The sequence below is a fragment of the Vulpes lagopus genome, chromosome 2 (genome assembly GCF_018345385.1).
Source record: "Vulpes lagopus strain Blue_001 chromosome 2, ASM1834538v1, whole genome shotgun sequence".
Lineage (NCBI taxonomy): Eukaryota > Metazoa > Chordata > Mammalia > Carnivora > Canidae > Vulpes > Vulpes lagopus.
The window spans coordinates 178,477,751-178,498,861 of record NC_054825.1 but is presented as its reverse complement, the minus strand read 5'-3'; the positions used below and the strand labels follow the sequence as shown (position 1 = coordinate 178,498,861).

Here is a 21,111-nt window from a genome sequence, read left to right as displayed (position 1 = left end):
CCGGCTGAGCCCCAGTGGCCCTGCGGACGCGGCGGCGGCGGCACCGGCGGGCGGGGCGGGGGCGGCGGCAGGTCCCGGCGGGACATGGGTCCCGGGGCGGCCCGGCCTCCGCGCGGCGCCCCCGGCACAGCCTGAGCCGCGCCCCGCGCCCCGCGCCCCGCGCCCCGCACGGCCGGACCGACCGCACCGCCGCCCCCGGGCCCCGCGCCCCGTCCTCCGGGCGAGCGGGAGCCGCGGGCTGCTTGGCGCCGGGCGGGCGGGCGGGCGGGGCGGGCATGGCAGGCTCCGAGGCGCCGTAGCCCGAGGAGCGGGATGGAGCAGCGCGGCCGGCCCGGCGCCCTCCGACACCTGCCGCCGCTGCTGCTGCGCGCGCTGCTGCTCTGCGCCGCCCACGGTGAGTGGGGACCCGCCGGGGTCGCCGGAGGTCGCGGGGGGATGGGGGGAGGTCGCTGCTCGGGTCCCCCCCGCCCCGCGGCCCCCCGGCCTCCCCCAACTTTGCCGGCGCCCGGGCCGCCCTGGGGGTGGGGGGGAGCACGCGGCCCCCGCCCCGCACCCGGTCACGCCTCTCCCCCGCGCCCCAGCTACGTTCACCGAAGTCCCCCAGGACGTGACAGTCCGGGAGGGAGACGACATCGAGATGCCCTGCGCCTTCCGGGCCCGCGGAGCCGCCTCGTACTCGCTGGAGATCCAGTGGTGGTACCTCAAGGAGCCGCCCCGGGAGCTGCTGCACGAGCTGGCGCTCAGCGTGCCCGGTGCCCGGAGCAAGGTAACCCGCAGCCTCCGGCGCCCGCGCTCCCGGGCTCAGGCCACTCGGCCGGGGTGACCGGGGCACGGCGGTGCCGGGGAGCAGCCCGTCTCCCACCCTCCCCTTCCCCACCGCACCTCCAGCGGCAGCACGAATCCTCGCAGTCCCGTCCCTTCTCCTTTCCCCTAAGGAGCTGCAGCCTCGCCCCACAAAAGCAGCCCCTCTTCCAGCTGGCCCGCTCCTGCTCGCCGCCGTGGCCCCAGTCCGCTGGGAGCTGGGCCGGGAAGGGAGACCGCTCCGTGGGGCCGGGGCCTTCCCTGCCCTCTGCTGCTCGGACGTCCCCAGGGCACGGGGCCGGGGACTTAAGCTCCCTGGGCCGGGATCCAGAGGCCGCCGGAGCACCCCCAGCCCCCACAGGGTGGGAGGGAAGGCCCCCACTGTCTGTCCGCCTCCTAAGCCAGCGTCCCACATACACTCTGACACGCACACACACGTACCAGCCTCTCCCCGGGGTCCCACCCAGAGTTACTGCTCACGTCTCCCTGTGCGTCCTGTCCAGATACACGGGGCCTCCATCCAGCTTTCCACGGGGGGTTAGAGACGCACAGCAGGGAACGAGGACGCTCCGGGGCAGGGAGATGAGCCTTTTCCCACCCTGGTGGCAATCCAGCCCGTTCTCTTGCCGGCAGGTGTGCCGGGGCGGCCCCTCCTCGGCCAGGCACCACGCGAGTCCAAGCCCTGCTTCCTTCCTTCCGGGTAAAACTCCAGGAAATCCTCGCATCCTCCCTGCCCCGCTCAGCCCGGCCGCATCCCGCGCCCCGGCGAGCCCCAGCCCACCCACGGAGAGGCCCCTTGCCGGAGGCGCGTCTGAGTTCCCGGAGCCTGAAGGCCGAGAGCCTAATGTGTCTCTCCCCCTCTTTGCATTTTAGGTAACGAATAAGGATGCAACTAAAATCAGCGTAAGTGTGGAGCCCAGCGCGGGCCGCGGGAGACCCCTTCTGGCCGCTTCCCGCCCCACACCTTCCTCCCTCCTAGGCCGGGCGCCCGCTCCTGGGCCGCGCTCGCAGCCCCGCATTGCCGGCTGCTTGGCGGGTCGGGGCGCCATCTGTCGCCGCGAGCGGAATCGGTTCGCTTTTGTGCAAATCAAGGGTCTCGGGCTTGAGTCTCCTTCCTCCGTGCGGTTCGGTGCTCACCTGTAAAACTCTCCTCGGTCCGGCGGGAGCGCTCAGGCCCCTGCGGTCGCGTCCCGTCCCCTGCGGGCTCATCTCCTAGCAACTAGAGCGCGCTGCCCCCCAGCAGGCGGTGACCGTCCGCCAACCCGTGGGCCTCCCCCTGCCCCCACCCCCAGGCATGCAGCCACCCGGTGCCCAAGAGGCGCCCTCCCTCCGCCGCAGCCTTCTCCTCGGCCTGGGTTTTGGGTGCCGGCGCCGGATTCTGTAGGCTGGTGTGGGGAATGGGGTGGGCGGGGGTCGCGGGGCTCAGAACTCCGGGGATTTGCGCCGGGGCTCTCCCAGCTGGAGCGTGGAAGTGGCCACCAGGCCTCAGTTCGGAGGGCAGGGCTCCGAAGTGGGTGCTTGCCGGCGTGTCCTCCAGGCCGCCGCGGAGGCGCCTTGCAAGGCAGTGGGCCGGGGACCCAGCAGCAGCCTCAGCGCCGCCTGCCGCCTCCTCGGGAGGGCAGAGGGTTAGCTGCGAAGGGCTGGGGGCAGGTATTTATTGACACGTGCTCTGGGGAGTGGGGCGGCCGTGGAGTAAAGGAGCGAGGGTGCAGATGTGCGGACACGTGGGTGCTTAGCCGCAGGAGGCCCGCCTGGACTGCTCCAAGGTGCAGAAGGGAGGGAGGACGGATGGGTCCCAGGTTCCGCAGCTCTGCAAGGCAGAAGCCGGGGGCGGGGGGTGCAGCATGGTGCTTCACTTAAGAGGACGTGGACACGACGAAACGGGTAGGGCCGTCCAGGGGCCAGTCAGGGCTGGGCGCCCCGTGCCCCTGGGGAGGCACGGAATGAAAGGAAACCGGGTGGCCAGGGGCACACGTGCGTCCGGGAGGTGTTGGAGCGCTGCCCCCGGGGGCCCAAGGCCGGGGTGGGGGCTCCCGGCCTCTGACCCTGCCCCTGCTCTCTTGCAGACCGTGCGCGTCCAGGGCAACGACATCTCGCATCGGCTGCGGCTGTCGGCCGTGCGGCGGCAGGACGAGGGCGTGTACGAATGCCGCGTGTCCGACTACAGCGACGACGACACGCAGGAGCACAAGGCCCAGGCGCTGCTGCGCGTGCTCTCGCGCTTCACGCCGCCCAACATGCAGGCCGCCGAGGCCGTGTCGCACATGCAGAGCAGCGGCCCGCGCCGCCACGGCCCCGCCAGCGCCGCTAACACCAACACCGTGGGAGCCACCAGCGGCACGGGCCGCGCCACCTCCGACCCCGGCCGCGGCGACAAAAGCCCGCCCCCGGGGAGTCCTCCCGCCGCCCAGAGCCCGGGAGTCCCTGAGGCGGCAGCCGCCTCCGCAGCCCACACAGCCACCACCACCGTCGCGGCCGCGGCATCCTCAGCGTCACCGCCACGGGGTCAGGCGGCCCTTCTGTGCCACCGGCGCGGCTCAGGTAAGGGCAGGTGTGGGTGGGGAGCCCTGGCGGGGGGGCGGGGTGCCCTGGCTCGACCGCGGGTTGCTGGCACCCCGGGGTGCGCCTGGGCCAGGCCTTCCGCAGCGCAGCCCACTTGCCTCCTGCTGTTTCCGGAGTTGAGCGCGTATGAAGGCGGCGGGGGCGCCCTGTGCCGACCTGGGTGCAGCGGCGCCCGCGGTGTGGGAGCCCTGTCTTGAGCTTGGAGGACCCGCCCGTTTTCTCCCGGAGACGTCAGGGCCCAGAGGGCGGAGGACTAGCGCCCAGGGCGGGAGGAGCTGGTTAGAAGGCGGCGGCAGGAACGCGGAGACCTCAGACAAGGCTGTGGGCGCCGGCCTGGCCGGGAGCCTCTGCTCCCCCCGCTGCGTCCACAGTGGTCCTGGGCCTCTCCGCGGGTGGGGAGAGAATGGAGCCTTGTCCCGGACAGGAGGGCACCCCGAGGCGAGCACCTGCTCTCCCAGGGAGCTGCAGGGGCTGGAGGCATGGGGGGCAGGCAAGAGGGGGTCAGAGCACAGGGAGGGGACCAGGCTGACTGCCAGGCCGGGCCGCTCACTCCGGGCAGGAGGCTTTGTGGAGGGAGCCAAGGTCTACTGCGGGGAGGGACCTCCTCCCGAGGCCTCCCCCACTCCCTTTGCCCACGCGAAGGTGGGCCTCAGACTCAGGCCACCTCCAGCCATCACCCTCCGTGTCTGATTTTAGGCCGGGAACTCCCTTTCTGAGCCTCCCCCCGGCCCCCCATCCCGGCTGGTTTGGATGCTTAGTCCCAGAGAGGCCGGCTCTCCTGGCTTTGCAGCACCAGACGCCTGGGCTGTGCGACGTGGGTAACCGTGCCTGTGGGATGGGGCGCAGCACTGCGCCCGACGCTCATGCTCCTGCAAGCGTAGGCCCCCCACCAGCCGTTCAGAGCTCGTCCGGGATGCAGGCTCCCGGGCTCTCCTGCTGAGCGTGAGGCGACGGCCACCCCAGCCTATCTCCCCGGCTGAGTCTGAGGCCTCCCAACAGTCGACACCCGACCCGTCCGTCCAGTTTCTCACTCCATCACAGGGCCCTCTGGGGGCCTCCCTGTGCAGCCTCGTCCCTCTTGGCCCCCTGCAAGGCGTCCCCCCAGGCTGTGGGAGAAGGTGGGTGAGCTGCGACCGGGGGAGGGCGTCTCCCCAAACAGCCCTGACCTCCCGCACCTGACTCGGCCTTTTCTCTCCCCGTGTGAGTGTGTGAGTGCAAGACAGCACCGGCTGCCGTGACAGATAGACCCTGAAGTGCCAGCGGCTCAGCACAATGCAAATGTGTTATTTCTGTGCTGGGGGGGGGGGGGTTGTGTTCCCTGAATTCATTCAGGGAGCCAGGCTGACCCACACTCTACCGTCTGCAACAAGTGGCCCCGGAAGCAACGCTTCTTGATCCAGTTTCCCGAGGAAACGGGCCCTGATGCTCTAGGGCGTGCGTTGCGTGCAACGAATTGAGACGCGTCGTTCTTGGAAACCTGAGAGATCGGCCTCTGGAATCACTCGGGCGGGGGTTGTCGTCTCAGGGGAAAGCCCTTGTAGAGGACGGCAAGGCAGGCTGTCCAGCAAGAGCCAGGCCCACACGGGGTAAATGTTACTTGTGCTCGCTTTTTGGCCAGAGCTGGGTCACGTGGAGCAACAAAGAAGCAAGGCAGGAGGGGGAAACGGGGCGACCCCAACCCTGAGTCTTGTCTCTTCTCGGTGGAAGGGGAGCCGGAGTCTGCGGGGAGGGAGCGGCCTCTGCCTAGCACAGTCAGGCTCCTCGTTGGCTTGTAGAGCCACTGGCTGGAGGGCGCTCGGGACACAAACCCAACCGCTCAGTGCCCTGGGCCCCAGCGAGGAAACCCCGTCTGGAGCCCGTGAGCAGAGCGGCGGCCAGGGCAGTCCGGAGGCCGGTGAGCGCTCCTCCAGCAGGTGGGGGCATCTGCGCGGGTGTCCTCATCTGGAAGGTGGACAGGAACCTGGGGGGTGGGGTGGGAATCCCGGGCCTCGGGGGCGCTCGGAGTGGGGGTGTCCGTGACGTGTTCGCTATCGTCCAGGCGGCCGCCGCGCCCCGCTCTGGCTGGGGGCGGGGGGGGGCAGCGAGTGGTCGGCCGAGGGAGCCCGCGGTGCCCTTCCAGCGGAGGCCAACCAAGGGTCCCGTGAAAAAGATGTTTGAGGGTGAACTCGGGAGCGTTCGCGGAAGATGTTGATGAGACGGAGGCCGCAAGCTCACTCTGCTTGACTGTCCCTCTCCCCCTGGCCGGGACCCTGGCGCCCTGAGCCCACCAAGGCTCATCTGACCCCTGTGCCTGGACGGCGCCGACCGCCCGACTCTGGGCTGGCTGCAGCGGGGCGCCGGGGTGACTCAGCCCCACCTGGGGCCCGTCCGTGGACGGGGGCACAGACAGTGCCCTTTTTGGAAGATCTGGAGGTCCTCGCGGCTGTTGGGCTCTGGTGGCACAGCACCCAGGACCTCCCACACGTGGGCCTTGGGCCCTGGCCAGCCGCGGGGCAGCTCTTCAATGTCCCTGCAGATCGGGGCAGCAGCCAGGCTGGGGCTCCTCCACCCCCCCCAAGGGCTGGCTCGGAGCACAGCAACTGGCTCCCACCCGGTGCCTGGCCCCTGAGGCCTCTGTCACCCCGAAACCGTTGCCAGCTCCGGAACAGGGCAGGAGCCATGTAGACACGTCTCAGAAAGAACCCCGAGTGTCCTTGTAGGTCCCGTCGTTCGAAGGGCCGGAAGGTGGGCAGGACGCCTGCCGCCTCCATCTCCACGGGAAGGTGTCGGGAGTCGTGGTGCTGCAGGCCCTTAGCGTCCCGCTCTGGGCGTGGAGCCGCGCGTGAGCAGACCCCTCATCCACACACACGCCCTCGGTGCCTTGATCCCAAGGAGGGACCCCTGCCGTCCTACAAGCCCCATGCTGCCCGCCGCCCAGGGCCACCCGGGTTTGGGGCTGCGGGTGGGACAAAGCCTGAGGTGGTGCTTCGAGCGCCGGCACCGATCCCCCTGCCCCGTAGGGCCATGCCGGGAGCAGCATGAAGTCCTGAGCCTCCCTGGGGCCCAGAGCCGCCGGGGAGCGTGACACAGTGGCCTCAGGGTCCCTGCAGCCTCTAGGGCAAGGGAGCACCAAGGACTGTCACCGCTGCTGGTCGGCACGAGCGTCGTCAGCGCTCACCAGGCAGGGTGCTGGCAAGGCAGGTGGCGCTTCCAGGCAGGGCCCCGGGTGTGGGCAGGGCTAGGGCACCAGCCAGGGGTGGGAGCCAGTCTCCAGCGGGGTGGCCGTGGGAGCCTTGAGCGCCCCCCTGCCACCGGGTGCCCGGGCCTCACTCTCCTGCTGCCCCCAGCTCCCGTCAGCGCCCCTCACTGGCCAGACCCCCCCGAGTGCCTCGGGCAAGGGCACCGGCTGGACGGCGGGGCTGGGGGGCACCAAGTGCTAAGCCAGCGCTCAGGGGGAGCACGGACCCCGGCCCGCCCGGCCCCGGGACACTCCGCTCCAGGCCTGGGGCAAGTGGACGCTGTGGCCGCTTCAGAATGACAGTCCCGGCCCCCAGCACCGTGTCTGCGCCCGGAAGAGAGCCGGAGGCGTCCCAGACCACGCTGTGCCCCCCCCCCACCGCCCGCTGGTCAGGCAAGCGACCTCGGTGATGCCCGGGCCCGGGGCCAGGGGGCCACCGACTTGGATCCCTGTCCTTCAGCTCCTGCCCGGCCAGCCCCGAAAACCCTTCTTGCGCCCCTTACGCGCCCAGCACGGCCACGTACGTATTTGCGCTAAAAGTTCGTGTGCACAGACTCATTCGTTTCACGTCTCATTTGTCAAGAGACGTTTTGATTATTTGTGCTTAAAAATAACACGGGCTGGATTAGCACAGCAGAGCTGGTGCAGGAGACCAGGCCCCTTCGTAGCCACGTCCTCGTACATCTGGCTCCTAATTAATCTGAACGCTGACCTATTTTTTTATGAACACTCTGTTGCTGATTGCCGTTTCTAGAGGAAAAAAAAGAGAGAGAGAAGAAAAAAAAAACAAAACAAAACAGGGCATCTTGCACTCAAAGCCTTCTCATCGGGAAGGGCGCCGGCGGGCGCCGCGGTGGAGCCAAGTGCGGCCTCACAAGAACAGTTTGCACCTGAATGGCTTGCGGGTTGGCAGGAGGCCCCCTCTGCGGGGACAGGGACGGGACGGATGGGGCTCAGCTCTGTGGCTAATTAGCCTCAAGGCTCCAGCTCCGGGGGAGGCGCCCTGGGCCCTGCCGAGAGCCACCCGACGTGGCCAAGCACTGCCTGGCGCCCGCGGAGCCCTGGCCCCGTATCTCAGGGACTAATGAGAGGATGACAGCCAAGGCCTGGGTGGGCCGGCCTCAGGGAGCCTCGGAGGGGAGCATCCTTGGGTGTCGCCACGGCGACTGCAAACCATGGCCGGAGGGGGCAGTGGACAAGGTGCAGGCGCTCACTCCCCACCCGGGGCCCCGTGGACGACGAAGCTGGTGGAAATGGTGCCCGTGTGGCCTGAGAGAAGCTCCGCGGGGCTGGGAACGCGTCCAGCGGGGCCAGCGGGGCCAGGCGACCGTCCCCTGGCGTTCCCTCCGCCCCGGACCCGCGAGGACCCCAACCATTGCCTCCCATAAGCAGCCCCGTGCAGGGATTATAATGCAAGAGAAGATAAATCTGGCAACATGTGTCCTGGGGAGGAGAGGGCGAGGCCCCCTGAGCATCCCCGAAAGAGAAAGTTGAGGGATTTCACAGGGAAAACGGCTGAGCCTCAGCGCTGGCGGGGGATGCCCGCATCCTCTCCGGCGGCCACCACCGCGCGTGAGTACTGGCCGCGGGGCCCACCGTCCCTCGTCGGCCAGGGCGTGGTGGCCGTGAGCGGGACCCGCGGACCCCGCTCTGCAGCATCTCCACCACGGGCTGCGTCGGCGGGAGTCCCCAGAGGGGTAGCCCTAATCCAGCGGAAGCAATCCAAGGAGGCCTCCTGGAGGCAGTGTGCAGCTGCTAAGGATGGGAAGAGGCACCGGGGCTTTGTCCTCCTGCTCTGGTCGGTCCTGGGCCAGCTGCTGGGAGCCCCGGCCCATCCTGTGCCCTCGGGGAAGTCACACACAGGGACTGGCCTTCGCCTCCACTGGGTGGTTAGCCGGCGGGCCCTGTGGCCACTCTCCCCCCACAAGGGACAAAGTTAGGGACAAATCAGGCCCCCTGCGGGCTGCAAAGACGACAGTTTACTGAGCACGGCTTCTGTGCCACACACGTCGCCCGCCTGGCTGCCCAGCCTCTGTCCATCACCCAGCCGGCCCCGTCCCCGACCCCGTCCCCGGCCGGGAGAGGAGAGCCAGCCTTTCCGAACGTCACCGGGAGCCGAGCCCACCGACGAGCTTCTCATTAAAGACGCCGGGCGCAGGCTTCTAAAGCTCCAGATGTGAAGGTTCCCCACCCCGCCGGAGCATCTGTGGGGATAAATGAGGTCAAGTGCTTCTGTAACACGACGCTGATGGGCCGTGCCCGCGTGGACCGGGCCAGGCCCGCTGCGGCCTGAGCCCCTGAGCTTCCCGGAGACGCCGCCCGGCCCGACACGTCTGTGCGGCACCGGAGGGGGAGCAACACGCTGCTGTCCTTGTCCGCTCGGGCTTCGCTGACGGTCACAGGCTCCTCCCGGGAGCTCGCCCCCGGGCCTGGGAAGCTGCCCTCTGTCTGACGGAAGGGCGGGGGAGGGTGCCGGCTGGCCACGGCCCGGCCCCTGTACCCGCTGGTCCCTTCCTGCTCCTCCAAGGCTGACAAACATCCCTCCCAGGGGGCGTTGGAAGGCACCGGACCAGCTCGGGCTCCTCGGGCCGCAGTGTGGCTGCTACTGCCCAGCCCCTCGTTCAGATACCTGCATGGTGCGCCCCGCGACGGGACCCACAGGCAGTTCCCGGCCGCCGTGTTGTGCCTCATCACTCCCTGGACCGAAGTATCAAAGCTGCTGTGACTGGCTTCGGGGGGCCCCGGTCTGCACGACGCAGGGCCCAGGTAGAGATTCCGGAAGCCTGTGCCCCCCTGCCATCCGCGCACGGGCCACCCCTGCAGGCTCTGCTCTGTCCAGCTCAGGAGGGACCGCCCTGCCGGGAGGGCTGCCACCTGGGGAGAGACGCCCGAGGTCCGTGGAGGCCGAGTACGCACAGGGCGCTGCCTGGGTGCTCCCAGCTGGACGCCCAGCGTGCGCCAAGGACGAGCCCGGGGGACGTGGGCTGGCCCGTTCCCCCGGGAGCTGCCCCCTGCGGTGGGACAGACAAAGCGCTAACCCCAAAGAGGCCGAGGGCAAGTCGGGAGGACGTCTTCCTCGCCGCCTCCGTCCTGGCACTTCCAGTGCTCCTCACTGTTCAGCCTGCCCGGTCTGGGCCCCGCTCGGCCCCGGCCTCCGCGATGGCGCGGTACGTGCCCTCCTAACCCTCGCGACTACCGTGCTTCCCGTCTTCCACGGGAGTCCAGCTGCTTGGACTCGAATCCTAAGCCCTGCACCCCGACGTCCGCGTGCGCCGTCATGCGGGTGGTGCCCGTCCCATGGAGGATCCACGGGCAGAGCGGAGCTCGGGGCCTGGCACCCACACAGTGCTGCTTAGATGTTGCCTCTCGTCCCCATCTTGGGCGAATGCCGTTGACTGTCCGGGGTCGTTCCGTGGCCTGTGACCTGAGGCCTCGCTCCAGGGCATTTCTGCCGCTGCCCATGCCGGGAGCACCACGGAGCGTGATAGAAGGGAGCCCCGAGCTGCAGAACAGAAAGCGCCTTCAGATTGCGAACGGCTCGGCGGCCTCTAGTTTTGTCCTTTTTCTCCCCGCGCCCTTTCTCGGGGGGTGGGGGGGTAGGAAATGGGGGGACGCATCGTCCTCGTCCTGGCCTGGCTGCGGCTGTTTTCAGCGAGTTAGGGGCTCCTTGGTGAGCAAGGACAACTCCTCCTGGTTTCTCAGGCCCACCACGTCCGTGCACCTGCTACAGGCCGCGCTGTGCACCCGCAATACGCCTGCGTCCCTCGCTGTGGTGCAGGCCACGTGGGCAGGGAGGCCAGGGCGATGGGAGGAGGCGCCTGTTTGTGGCTGCAAAGCCAAGGGCTGAGGACAGCCTGGGGGGCGTAGCACTAGGCAGGGGCCCCTCCACGGGAGAAGGGAGCAGAAGGAAGCACCCGCTCCGGAGCAGGACGCGGCCCAGGAGGTGCCCCGGGTCCCCCTCGAGGTAGAACCGCCCCGGGCCTGGCCTCCCCTGGCTCTTCCACGCGAATGCCCGCGGCTGCCTTTCATGCTCAAGCTCCTCCCAGACGCCCTCCCCCTAGATGCCTCCTGACCAGGGTGCTGCGTGGTGCTCCGGTCAGTGGCCGCCGCGGGGAGGTGCCCCCTCGTGCCCAGCCACACCCTCCCTGCCCCATGGGAGCCGCCCCCACCCAGCACGGGAGCCCAGGCAGGCCCACCCCGAAGAGGCCCACCCACTCTTAGTAGCAGTCGCCAAAGACAGGGAGCCCCGCGCTGGGCCGATCCCTGGCCCCTGCCCCTCAGCTCCTCTCAGGAGGGAGTCAGTTTTCCTTGAGCCAGGAAACCCCAGCTGCGGCGTGCGTCCCCTTATAGCAACGTCTATTGCAGTTGATTCTCACACCAATGCCACTTGGCACAGATAAAGCATCTTTAACAAATGCAAAGGAGGGAGAGCTGACATCATGTCGTGGCTCACTCTGAGCGGGGGGTGTGGGCCAGCTAGGTCTGCTGTGGCCAGAGCCAAGGAGCCCGGGGCTGCCCGGAGCATCGGGTAGGCCCAGCCCCGTCTCGGGGAGGAGCTCACAGTCTCACCATGGCAGTCAGATGAGCAAGAAGTTCTCTGAAAGTGAGTTCAGGGCGCAGTGGAGATTACTTCCCTACGTGAGAGACTCATGGGCTACGGGAGCTAGGAATAGGGGGGCTTGACCCGGTCAGGAAAAGGTCCCTGAGGGAATGACACCTGAGCCACAACCCGAAAGATGGCTAAGAGCAAAGACGGTAAAGAGAGCGGGAAGGCCTTCCAGGAAGGAGGGACGGCACGTGCAAAGATCCTGTGGCAGGAGAGAACAGAGGAGAGCAAAGGCATGACCAAACGTTACTACGGTTGGGGCAGCAGGCAAGAAAGGGCACAGAGGGAAATTGAGGTAAAGGGTAGCTCAGAGCTCCGGCTCCATAAGGCCTATGAGAGAGTCGGGAGCTTGGGCTTTGTCCCAAGGGCAATAGCATGGGAGCACGGGGAGCAGATGGGCGAAGGGAGGATGAGCGGAGGTGAGGGCGGTGCAGGGGTGGAAGGATGAGCAGAGGTGAGGGTGGATGTAAGGACGGAGGTGAATGGGCGGGTGGCGGGGGAGAGAAGGAAGGATGAGTGGATGGGTGGGTGGGGCAGGAGGGGGAGGCGGGTGCTCGTGGGCTCCAGTGGGTTGAGGGTGAGGAGGCTGACCTGCCCCCGTGCCCAGGGCCCCCCCCGCAGCTGTCCCCCCGACCCCGCAGGCCCATCGTCCCTCCCCAGCCAGAGGCCCTGGGTGGCCCCCCGTGCCCACCCGCCCTTGCTTCTGCTCAGGCCCAGGCCCCAGTGAGAGTGGGTGAGCAGTGGCCCCGCCGCTCCCGCTGCCCCGACGCTCGGCGTCTCTGGGGCTCGGCCGCCACGTGCAGGTGGAGGCCCGCGGGGGGTCCTCTGGCTGCTGGACGCGGGCGCCGGCGAATGCGGCCCGACCCAGGCTCGGTGGCTCCGTCCAGGTAGAAGGTAACGGGGACACGGTGTCCGAGCGTCTCGGGATCCCCATCTGCACGTGGGCAGGTCACGGCCGTATTCAGGTCGGAGACCGCGTAGCAGCAGGCAGGCGGGGCGGTGATTCCCTCGGCGTCCTCGGCCACGGCGCCGTATTCCAGCGGGTGACACGTCGTGGGCCGCGCCCCTGCGCTGGCTTTAAGGAGCTCACGCCGCAGACTCTTCAGAGCCCCATCCCTGGGCAGCTGACGCGTGTGAAGCTTTTCAGCTAAATTGTGTTTCTAAGGAAAAGGCTTCAGCGCGAAGCAGGAAAGAAGGATCCAGGCCCGGGCGAGCGGCCGTGTCCTGGCGGGAGCTGCCGCCCTCGTCCTCCCCACGGCCAGGTGCGCTCCTCCGGGCGTGGCGGGGAGGCCGAGGCCCAGAAGCCCCCGTGCAGCCTCCGCGCAGCCGGCGTTGGGTGCCCAGCGGGACCTGGGCGGGCTCCGGATCAAGGGCAGGAGGGCTGCGGAGGGGACACGTGGGACTCAATGGGACCAGGGGGCCCCCCAAGGGAGGGCCGGGTCCACTCATTTGAGGCCCGGAGAGGTCGTCCGTTGCCCCATCGGCTTTAGAAGCGGGTTCCACTGCTTTAGAAGATCTAAAAGCTACTGGTATCGCCCAAATACCTCCATGACGTCACCCGAAGACGTACCAGTTACGTGAAGGATGCAAGTGTCTGTTTCTCGTATGAACCTGACGCCGCCTCGCGAGGGAGGCATCTCAGGCGGCCCACGCCGCTGCGCGTGACCGTAGTGGAAGCAAACACGTCTTTACGGCGGGCAGCAGAACGGAGAGGAGGTGAACGTGGAACGGTGACGGCAGCCGGAGGAGCAGGTGGGCGAAGGGCCGCGCTCGGTGTCGGGCGGCTGAAAGCTCAGATGGGTGACGGCGAGGGGCCTCGGGCGCCGGCTTGTGCTTGAGGATGAAAAATGAGATTGCAAACGTGAAGCGTCCGCTGGGGGTCTGGTGCACCCCGGAGGCGCGGGCTGAGAGGCTCTTCCGTCCGTTCGCCCCGCCAGTGCTCTGTGAGCATTGCAGGGGGTGCGGGCGGGGGGAGCCGGGAGGCCGGAGTCGAAGGGTCACCCCCGCGGCCACCCGAGTGCAGCTGGGGAGAACCGGAACGGAGGGTGCGGGCAGCGTCCAGGCGGAGCCGGGGGCCCTGAGCGCGCGGAGGGGGACGGCGGGCTCGGCTGGCGAGGCCGGGAGGCACCTGCAGGTGCCAGGAGGTCTGGGAGGGGCCCCGCAGGTTAGAGCGGACGGAGCCCTGGGGGCTGGGGGCTGGGGAGTGGCCTGCGAGGTCGCGCAGGGGCCCGGGGGACGGGGGCGCGCTCTGCTGTGCACCCTCGGGGCCCCGGAAGGGCGGCGTGTAGCACAGGAGGCGTGGGACGCCCGGTTCACGGAGTTTCAGGCAAACGAGTGAAGGCGTCTCAGCGTTAGTACGTCCCGCGTGGTCTTTGGGACATACACGGGCTTAACGTCGTCGTCGTTTCCCTGACATTCGAGCCGAAGTGGTGCCCTGTCGCCCCCGGCAGCCCTCGGCCTCGAGGACGCGCGACACGTCTCCGATCCCCGTGTCCCCAGACTACACACAACAGCCCCCGGCACCGTGGCGAAGGGCGTGCTGAATGGGCCACGGCTGCGCCTCCACCTGCCCTCCTGCCTCGCCGGCCGACCGCGCCCGCCTCCAGCAGCTCGGGGGCTGGGTCCTCCGCTGCCGGGACCGAGGCCGCCCCCGGGCAGCCTGTGTTCGGACCGGGCCCGGGCGGCAGGCGGCAGGGCAGTCGGCAGGCCCCGGGCACCCAGTGTGCCCTCCTGCGCCTCAGCCTCCGCGCCCAGCCTTCCTCCCGAAGGTCTCGCCTTCCTTTAAAGCCCAAGGCTCGGGTGGCACCTAGCTTTTGCCCTGGTTACCAGCCCCCGTTAATTTTATGGCAGAAATTAATTCTGTCCGGTTCTGTTGGTGCCCGGTGACTCCGCGTGGACTCCCGGGGAGTAAGTACCCGGGGGGAGGCTTTAGTTAAAACTAAACGAGGGCAGCAGCCTCCTTGCACGGCGGCACCTGCCCCCTCGGGGGAGGCCCGTGCAGCATCCCGGGGGGCGGGGGCAGAGGGTGGCCCTGGGCGCCCCGGGAGTGCGCGGCAGGGTCCCAGGCAGGGTCAAGGCCCGGCCTCCTGGAGGCTGCCGCCCAGCTGCCGACTTGGGTGCCGGAGGCGAGCGAGGCCGGCTGAGCCAAGGGCGCCCCACCTGCTGGAGGGGGGCCACGTAACTGGGGTCCCTTGGGGGCCAGGAGGGATCAGCAGGCGGCAGGAGCAGCGGCCACGGGGCTGTGGCTTGCGGGGAGCACGCCCAGGAGGCTGGGACCGGGCCTGGCTGGCTGTGCTCGCCCGAGTCCGGGCTTTCACGGAAGCGCCTCCCGAGTGTTCCGTGTTAGAGGATAGTTTATGATCGTAAAATCCGTGTGCACCCAGCCAGACCCCTCTGAGACCCGAGCCCCTCGTCCTGCCCATGGCCGGGCTCTGTGGGACCCCCCCACCATCAGGGGCAGGGCTGGGGAAGGGGGCACGGTAGAGGGCGAGCCCAGCCCCCGGGAGCACCCCCACCCTGCGCTCGCTCTGGGCCGGCACCCCCGGATCATCGGCGTCTCCGTCGTGGCCGGGGTGACCCCATGTGCCATCCCTGCCCGACGGCAGCTGCTCACACCCTGGCCGCTCGCCATCAGCTGGGGTGCCACGGGCCCAAGGTGTGCTGGGGCCCAGGCCTCAGGTGGGGACACGAGTGGGGGCCAGGCCAGCCCGGCTGCCCCACCACACGGCGTCTGTCCCCTGGCTAAGGGGAGGTCGGAGGCCAGCCCGCCACGACCTGCCACGACCTGCCACACGCAGGCTGCTGCCTCTTGGGGGCCAGGCCCCTGGCCGGGGAGGCAGAGCCGAAGGGGAGAGACCCAGCTCTGCACGTCAGCCCTGAAGGCCTCGTCCCAGCACCAGCTTGGTTCCCACCTTTTCTAGCCCAGAAGCCCGTGTGTCAGCAGTGGGTCACGACGGCACAAAAGGCAGGACAGACTCATGCGGCTGTGCTCTGGGTGACAGAGGGGGGGGACTGTCCTCAGGACCCGTATCGCAGCCCTGACGTCGGGACACCAGGCCTAGCGGCGGATCGTCTCTGCCCACAGAGACTGGGCTCGCTCTCTGGCACCTGTGCTCAGCGGTGAATATTCTAGTAGGACTCGGGGGCCGGGCCTGCGCCGTCAGCCCTCAGAGTGACCCCCCCTTGGCCCAGGCCCCGAGAGCCAGACCTGCCTGTTCCCTGTTGCATAAGGAGTCAGGCTCCACACGTAGCTGAATTTTATTTGCTCTTTGCAAACCTGAATTAAATTTTAGGTTTTAATCTATAGCAGAAGACAAGAAGTGTCCGGGCAGCACGGGCCGCGGGGGCATCGTTGACCAAGCCTGACCCAGGGCAGCTCCGCCGCTGCAGCAGCCAGGCCACCGGGGGCCCACAGCTCCCTCTGCCCGCGGCCAGCACAGCGGGTGCTACGGACCCCACCAGGCCGCGGAGCCGTCTGTGCCCCCGGCACAGCTGCTGCTCCTGGCGCCTGCAGTGGGGGGGTGGCCTCCGGTGCTGCTGCGCCCGTGGGAGTCGGGGACTCACCGGGGGTGACCTGCTGGATCCCCCACAGACACGCGCCCACCAGGAACCTGACTCAGGGGCGCAGCCTCCAGACAGCGTGGACGCGGCCACCGTCCCAGAGGGTGACCCAAGCCAAACCTCCTCCTCCGCTTCGATCGTGAGGCCTCCGACGGCCCCAGAGATTCCAGGTTGTTTCGGACACGCGGCCTCCGGCGTTGTGCGTGGAGTGTCAGTGGGAACGAGGGCCTTCCAGCCGCGCCCCGGGCGCTGGGTGCCCACCGTGCCCTCTGGGAGCCGCTCAAGCGGCTCCAGCGGGTGTCTCCCCTTGCTCACCGTCTCGGTGCTCAAAGCTGTTATTCGCGGAGCAAGAGCAGTTCTCGTTTCTTCCCGAGTGATTAGCAGAGCGGTGAGACTCGACCGTGACAGGCTGGATCAGCCTCTACCCCGTCACACGGCCTCCCTCGCCTCGGGCTTTCCCGCCTGCTTCTCAGCAGCCCGACTTGCCAGCTTAATCACGACGCATGAGCCGCTGCACGTGCCAGCGCCGTTCCTGCCGCTGTCGGGAGGGGAGGACGTGGGCACAGGGACCGTGAGCACCCAGGCCCGGAGGTCCAACCTCTGCTGAGCCCACGCCCCCACCCCCAGCCCTGCCCTGGAGGGTCGGGTGACCCCGGAGCAGGGGGGCAGACCCGCTGCTGCAGTTACTTGGCACGGACAGGGCCTAGGATGGCAGCCCCTAGGGGCCCAGCAGCCACAGGCTCAGCAGGTCCCTCCGAGGAGCCGGCCCTGGGGGAGGGGACCCTGGGCTCCCAGACCCCTGGGCCCCTTCCAGCGTCAAGGCCCCTTCCTGCAGGGCCACCTGAAGTCAGTCTTGCCCGCTGTGACCTGGTTTGCCTGGAAGCCAGGGGTGCGTCTGGATATCTAGGGAGAGATTAGCCAGAGGTCCCCACACCCGGGTCCTTCTCCCACAGAGGGCCCAGCGATGTCTGTCTGTCTTGTAAGACATGGTTGGGGAGGGGCGCCTGGGGGGCTCAGTCGGTGAAGCGTCTGCCCTTGGCTCAGGTCGCGACCTCGGGGTCCTGGGATCGAGCCCCACATTGGGCTCCCTGCTCAGCGGGGCGTCTGCTTCTCCCTCTCCCTGTGCCCTCCACCTGCTTGTGCGCTCCCTCCCTCTCGGATAAATGAATTAAATCTTTAAAAAAAAAAAAAAGGTTGGGGAGATTACTTTCCCCACCTTTTCTATCTTGGAAAACTTTCTCCTTGAGAGGACGACAGTGCCCCACGCTGCTCTCCAGCACTTCTCGGAAAAGTCACCGTGTTACCCTTTTCAGTAACGTCTGTCCGCAAGCAACCGACTCCGTGGGAGGCACTGTCGTTTCCGTGATTGGGCAGCAGGGACTCCAACTCGGTGGCTTTGCTGTGATACGGGAAGCTTTCCTTCAGCTCACGATCCCGCCCGTCGGGTGGGCAGCCCGTCGCCCGTGTTGTCTGGGCTCACACGTGCCGCTGGGGACAGCTGCCCTCTCGCCGACGGCCGTCTGGAGTGGAGGGGCTTCCGCCGGACATCTCGTGGCTTCTGTCCCGCGGCGGGCTGGCCCGGCTTGTTCACGGGTGGTGGCCCCCAAGAGGCCCAGGGGAAGGGCAAGCTCCGTGTGCAGTAGGTTCGCAGCTTTTGTCTGCCAGACCCTTGATGGTATTCATTGACCTCGGCAAGTCACGTGAGCAAGGCGGGAGTCAGTGTGGTGGGACACGGCCAGAGGGTGTGGGTGTGGGGTCGCAGGGGCGAGGGGAGCAGGTGTGGGCGCCGGGGCCGCAGGGGCGAGGGGAGGAGGTGTGGGCGCCGGGGCCGCAGGGGCGAGGGGAGGAGGTGTGGGCGCCGGGGCCGCAGGGGCGAGGGGAGGAGGTGTGGGCGCCTGGGTCGCAGGGGCGAGGGGAGGAGGTGTGGGTGCCGGGGCCGCAGGGGCGAGGGGAGGAGGTGTGGGCGCCGGGGTCGCAGGGGTGAGCGGAGGAGGTGTGGGTGCCGGGGCCGCAGGGGCGAGGGGAGGAGGTGTGGGCGCCTGGGTCGCAGGGGCGAGGGGAGGAGGTGTGGGTGCCGGGGCCGCAGGGGCCGCAGGGGCGAGGGGAGGAGGTGTGGGTGCCGGGGCCGCAGGGGCGAGGGGAGGAGGTGTGGGTGCTGGGGCCGCAGGGGCCGCAGGGGCGAGGGGAGGAGGTGTGGGCGCCGGGGCCGCAGGGGCGAGGGGAGGAGGTGTGGGCGCCTGGGTCGCAGGGGCGAGGGGAGGAGGTGTGGGCGCCGGGGCCGCAGGGGTGAGCGGAGGAGGTGTGGGTGCCGGGGCCGCAGGGGCCGCAGGGGCGAGGGGAGGAGGTGGTGGCCATCGTGGCCGTCTCCCACTGTGGTCGGGCCTCGCTGGGCCCCCGAGCTGGTGACCCCCCCGGCGTGTGCTCCCTGCAGGGAGTGGGCAGGGCGGGCGCCCCACAGAGGTCACGGTGCTGCCCAGGGTCACAGCGCTGGCCGGGGCGCCTCCGTCCCGGTGCCCGCCCTCCGCCCCTCCCTGGGAGGCTGGGCAGGGGGGAGATGAGGTGCCACCGGGAGCCAACCCTGGCTGTGCCCCCGAGATGCCGTCGGCAGAGACGCCAGGCGCCTGCCCCCCGCGTGGCCCTGGGGCCGCCGAGTGCCCGGCCAGCGCCCGCTGCTCACCCGGGCCCAGCACGGCGCGGCGGGGGCTGGCTCTAACCCAGGGTCTCTACGGAGTCTCGTTCCATCTTACAACCCCGCGTGGCGCCGGGAGGCCGGCAGCAGTACGGGGAGGCCAGCTGAGAGTCCCCTGCCCGTCCCGTGCCCGCGGTCCCCGGCTCGGTCACCTGGCCTGGATCACAGGGCCCGCGGCGCTGCTCGGCACCTGCTCTCCTGCGCCTCCCGCGCTGTCCCTGTGCCACACGAGGGTCAGGGTCAGACCTGAGCCAGGAGGCCTGGAGGCCTGGAGGCCCGTCCGGCCACGCGAGCCCTGGGGCCCGGGGGCAGCGCTGACCCAGCCGCGCCCCCGTTCCCTGCGCCCGAGTCCAGGCACCCGGCCACGCAGTGGTGTCCACCTCCATCCCTTGTGATGCGTGACTGGAAAAGCAGCGAAGGGGGACCCGGGCCCTTGGACCGACGTCCCCCCGTGGTCCTTCTCGGGGATGCAAGAGGCACATCCGGGCCGCAGGGGGTGCAGGAGGGCTGTGGGCGCGGGATCAGTGGCTGAGAGGGAGGCGCACGCCTCCTGGTGCTTCCCTGTGTCTCTCAGCTTGGGAGCGCGGCGTTGGGGTTCGGGGTTCAGGGGGCGGGGGGGGGCAGACCGCAGCGCCGCCGCCCACCCCCTTCCCACTCAGACACCTGAGCGCAGCCCGCGCTTCCCGGAACCCGCAGGTGGAATCCGGAGTCTGCGGCAGGAGCGGCCCCTGGATCCTTATCCGCGTCCCTTGCACGGAGGGACCCTGGGGCCCAGGACACTCTGCTGCCGGAGCCTGAGGGACTTGGGGTTGGGGGAAACCCCTTGCACACATGACTGGGAGCCACGGGGAGGTCGTGGGCTCGGGCCCAGCCTGTTGGGGCGGCTGCATAGGGGCGGCCACAGCGGGAGTCCCATCTGCGAGGCTCGGGGGACGGCGTCCTGCGTGTCTCCCCCGGGCCGGGAGCCGCGGCCCAGCTGTCCGAGCCAAGGGAGGGGAGAGGCCTCCGCGTGGTGCGGGTGGGCAGGGCAGGCCAGAGGCCGCGTTCGCGCATGCAGCCCGGCCCCGAGCGCACTGCGGTCACCTCCCTTCGGGGCTGGGGCGCTGCGTCCCCCACCGGCTCCTCTCGGGACCCCGGAGCACCCGCTTCCCGGGCGAGGCCTGGGGCTTCCGCAGGTTACAGCGCAGGCCTGCTGACCGGCCGCCCGGGGAGGGCACCGCTGGGGGTGACCCTCCATCCTCCAGGACCTGACCCCTCGCCTCCCCGAGCCAGAGATCTCCAAGCGCCCCACCTTGACCCCGAGGCCCCGCCGACAGCCCACGGGGAAGGCTCCGGAACACAGGATGCCCAAGACGGCACTCGTGAGGTCGCGGCCGGGGTTGGAGGGCTCAGTCGTGTGCAAGGACGGAGGCTCCCCGGAGTGGGGGGATCTGGGCCGCCAGTGCCCGGCTGCGTTCCAGCACACGCCGAGGGGAGCGTTGGGGGAGGAAGCGCGTCGTCTTGCCATTTAGCTCAAGTGACTTGGGCTCCAGGACTGCGATCCCGCGCGAGCCAGGCCGCCTGGCCTCTGACCGCGGCCCCCTACAGGCACGTCCCAGGGCGCCCAGCGGCTTCTCCCCGCGCTCGTGGCCCCGCGGGGCTCGTGGATCCGGTGTTAACGGCGCCCGCTGTCTCGTCCCCTGCAGGCACGGGCCCCAGCTCCGCCACAGACCCCCTCCTGTCCCTGCTCCTCCTAGCTCTGCACGAGCTCCTGCGCCTGCTGCTGGGGCACTGACGGGCACGGCCCCGCCCACGCCCGCGACGGCCCCCGTCTCGGACGCCTCGGACGCCGCTGGGAGCCTGGGGGAAGCATGACAAGGTCCACGAGGACAGTTACCCAGTCACATTTTGGGGGAGGTCACACACGTGCAACACCTAGAATCACGCATCTAGTTCCCAAATAAGATGGAATTTGGACCATGCGGCCTGCATGGGACCAGTGATTTCTCTACTTCAATGTATTTTTTCTTTTCTAAACTTTTCCTCCAGGTCTTCATTTTGCACGAACTGTTGAGCAGTTATCTTTAGGATACTACGTAAAAAAAAAAAAAAAAAAAAAAAAAATGTTGGGTCAAAGGCCTTTCTGACAAAGCAAAACTATTTTTAGTAGATTATTTGTGTTTAGGAATTTTTTTTTTATTTACTCTTTTCCTTTGGGGGCCTTTCCTTTTTTTTTTATTAAAGTAAGTTATTTCTTTTGAGACGTTTTGATTTTAAAAAGAAAAAAAAGAGATACATCTTATCATGATTAAAATCCACTGTCAATAATATTTATTTTTAAATAAAGATTGGAAACAAGGTCAGACACTTGTTTATAGACCGTATTGTATACCTGCTGGATAACAGTTGAATAAAAAACGACTTTGAAGTAACGCTTCTGCGGGCATGTGTGGATGGCAAGCCCGGGAGCCTGGCGCGCACCGCCGTGCCCGCTGTGCCACGCCGCAGGGAGCCGTGCCCCGGCCTCCTCGAGCACAGGGCGCCCCACGGGCGGAGCAAGAGGAGCCCCCAGCCCGGGTTGGGGAGGAGAGAAGGGCTCTGGGAGGAGGTGGCACCTAAAGTCACGAGCGCTGCCCCTTTGCTCGGGGTAACTGTGCCGTGCATTTGCCCCCTTGGGGGACACAGTCGTGCATCTGG

General features: G+C 68.4%; 1 protein-coding gene across 1 annotated transcript; it reads left to right on the top strand.

Annotated features, from left to right (window-relative positions):
- The first annotated feature begins 306 nt into the window (after positions 1-306).
- VSTM2B (V-set and transmembrane domain containing 2B) lies at positions 307-20,825 on the top strand. Its single transcript, XM_041745287.1, has 5 exons — positions 307-394; positions 582-766; positions 1,675-1,704; positions 2,868-3,342; positions 20,121-20,825. Exons 1-5 carry the CDS (start codon positions 313-315, stop codon positions 20,207-20,209), a joined length of 861 nt encoding a protein of 286 aa, XP_041601221.1. The 5' UTR covers positions 307-312; the 3' UTR covers positions 20,210-20,825.
- The last annotated feature ends 286 nt before the right edge of the window (positions 20,826-21,111 follow it).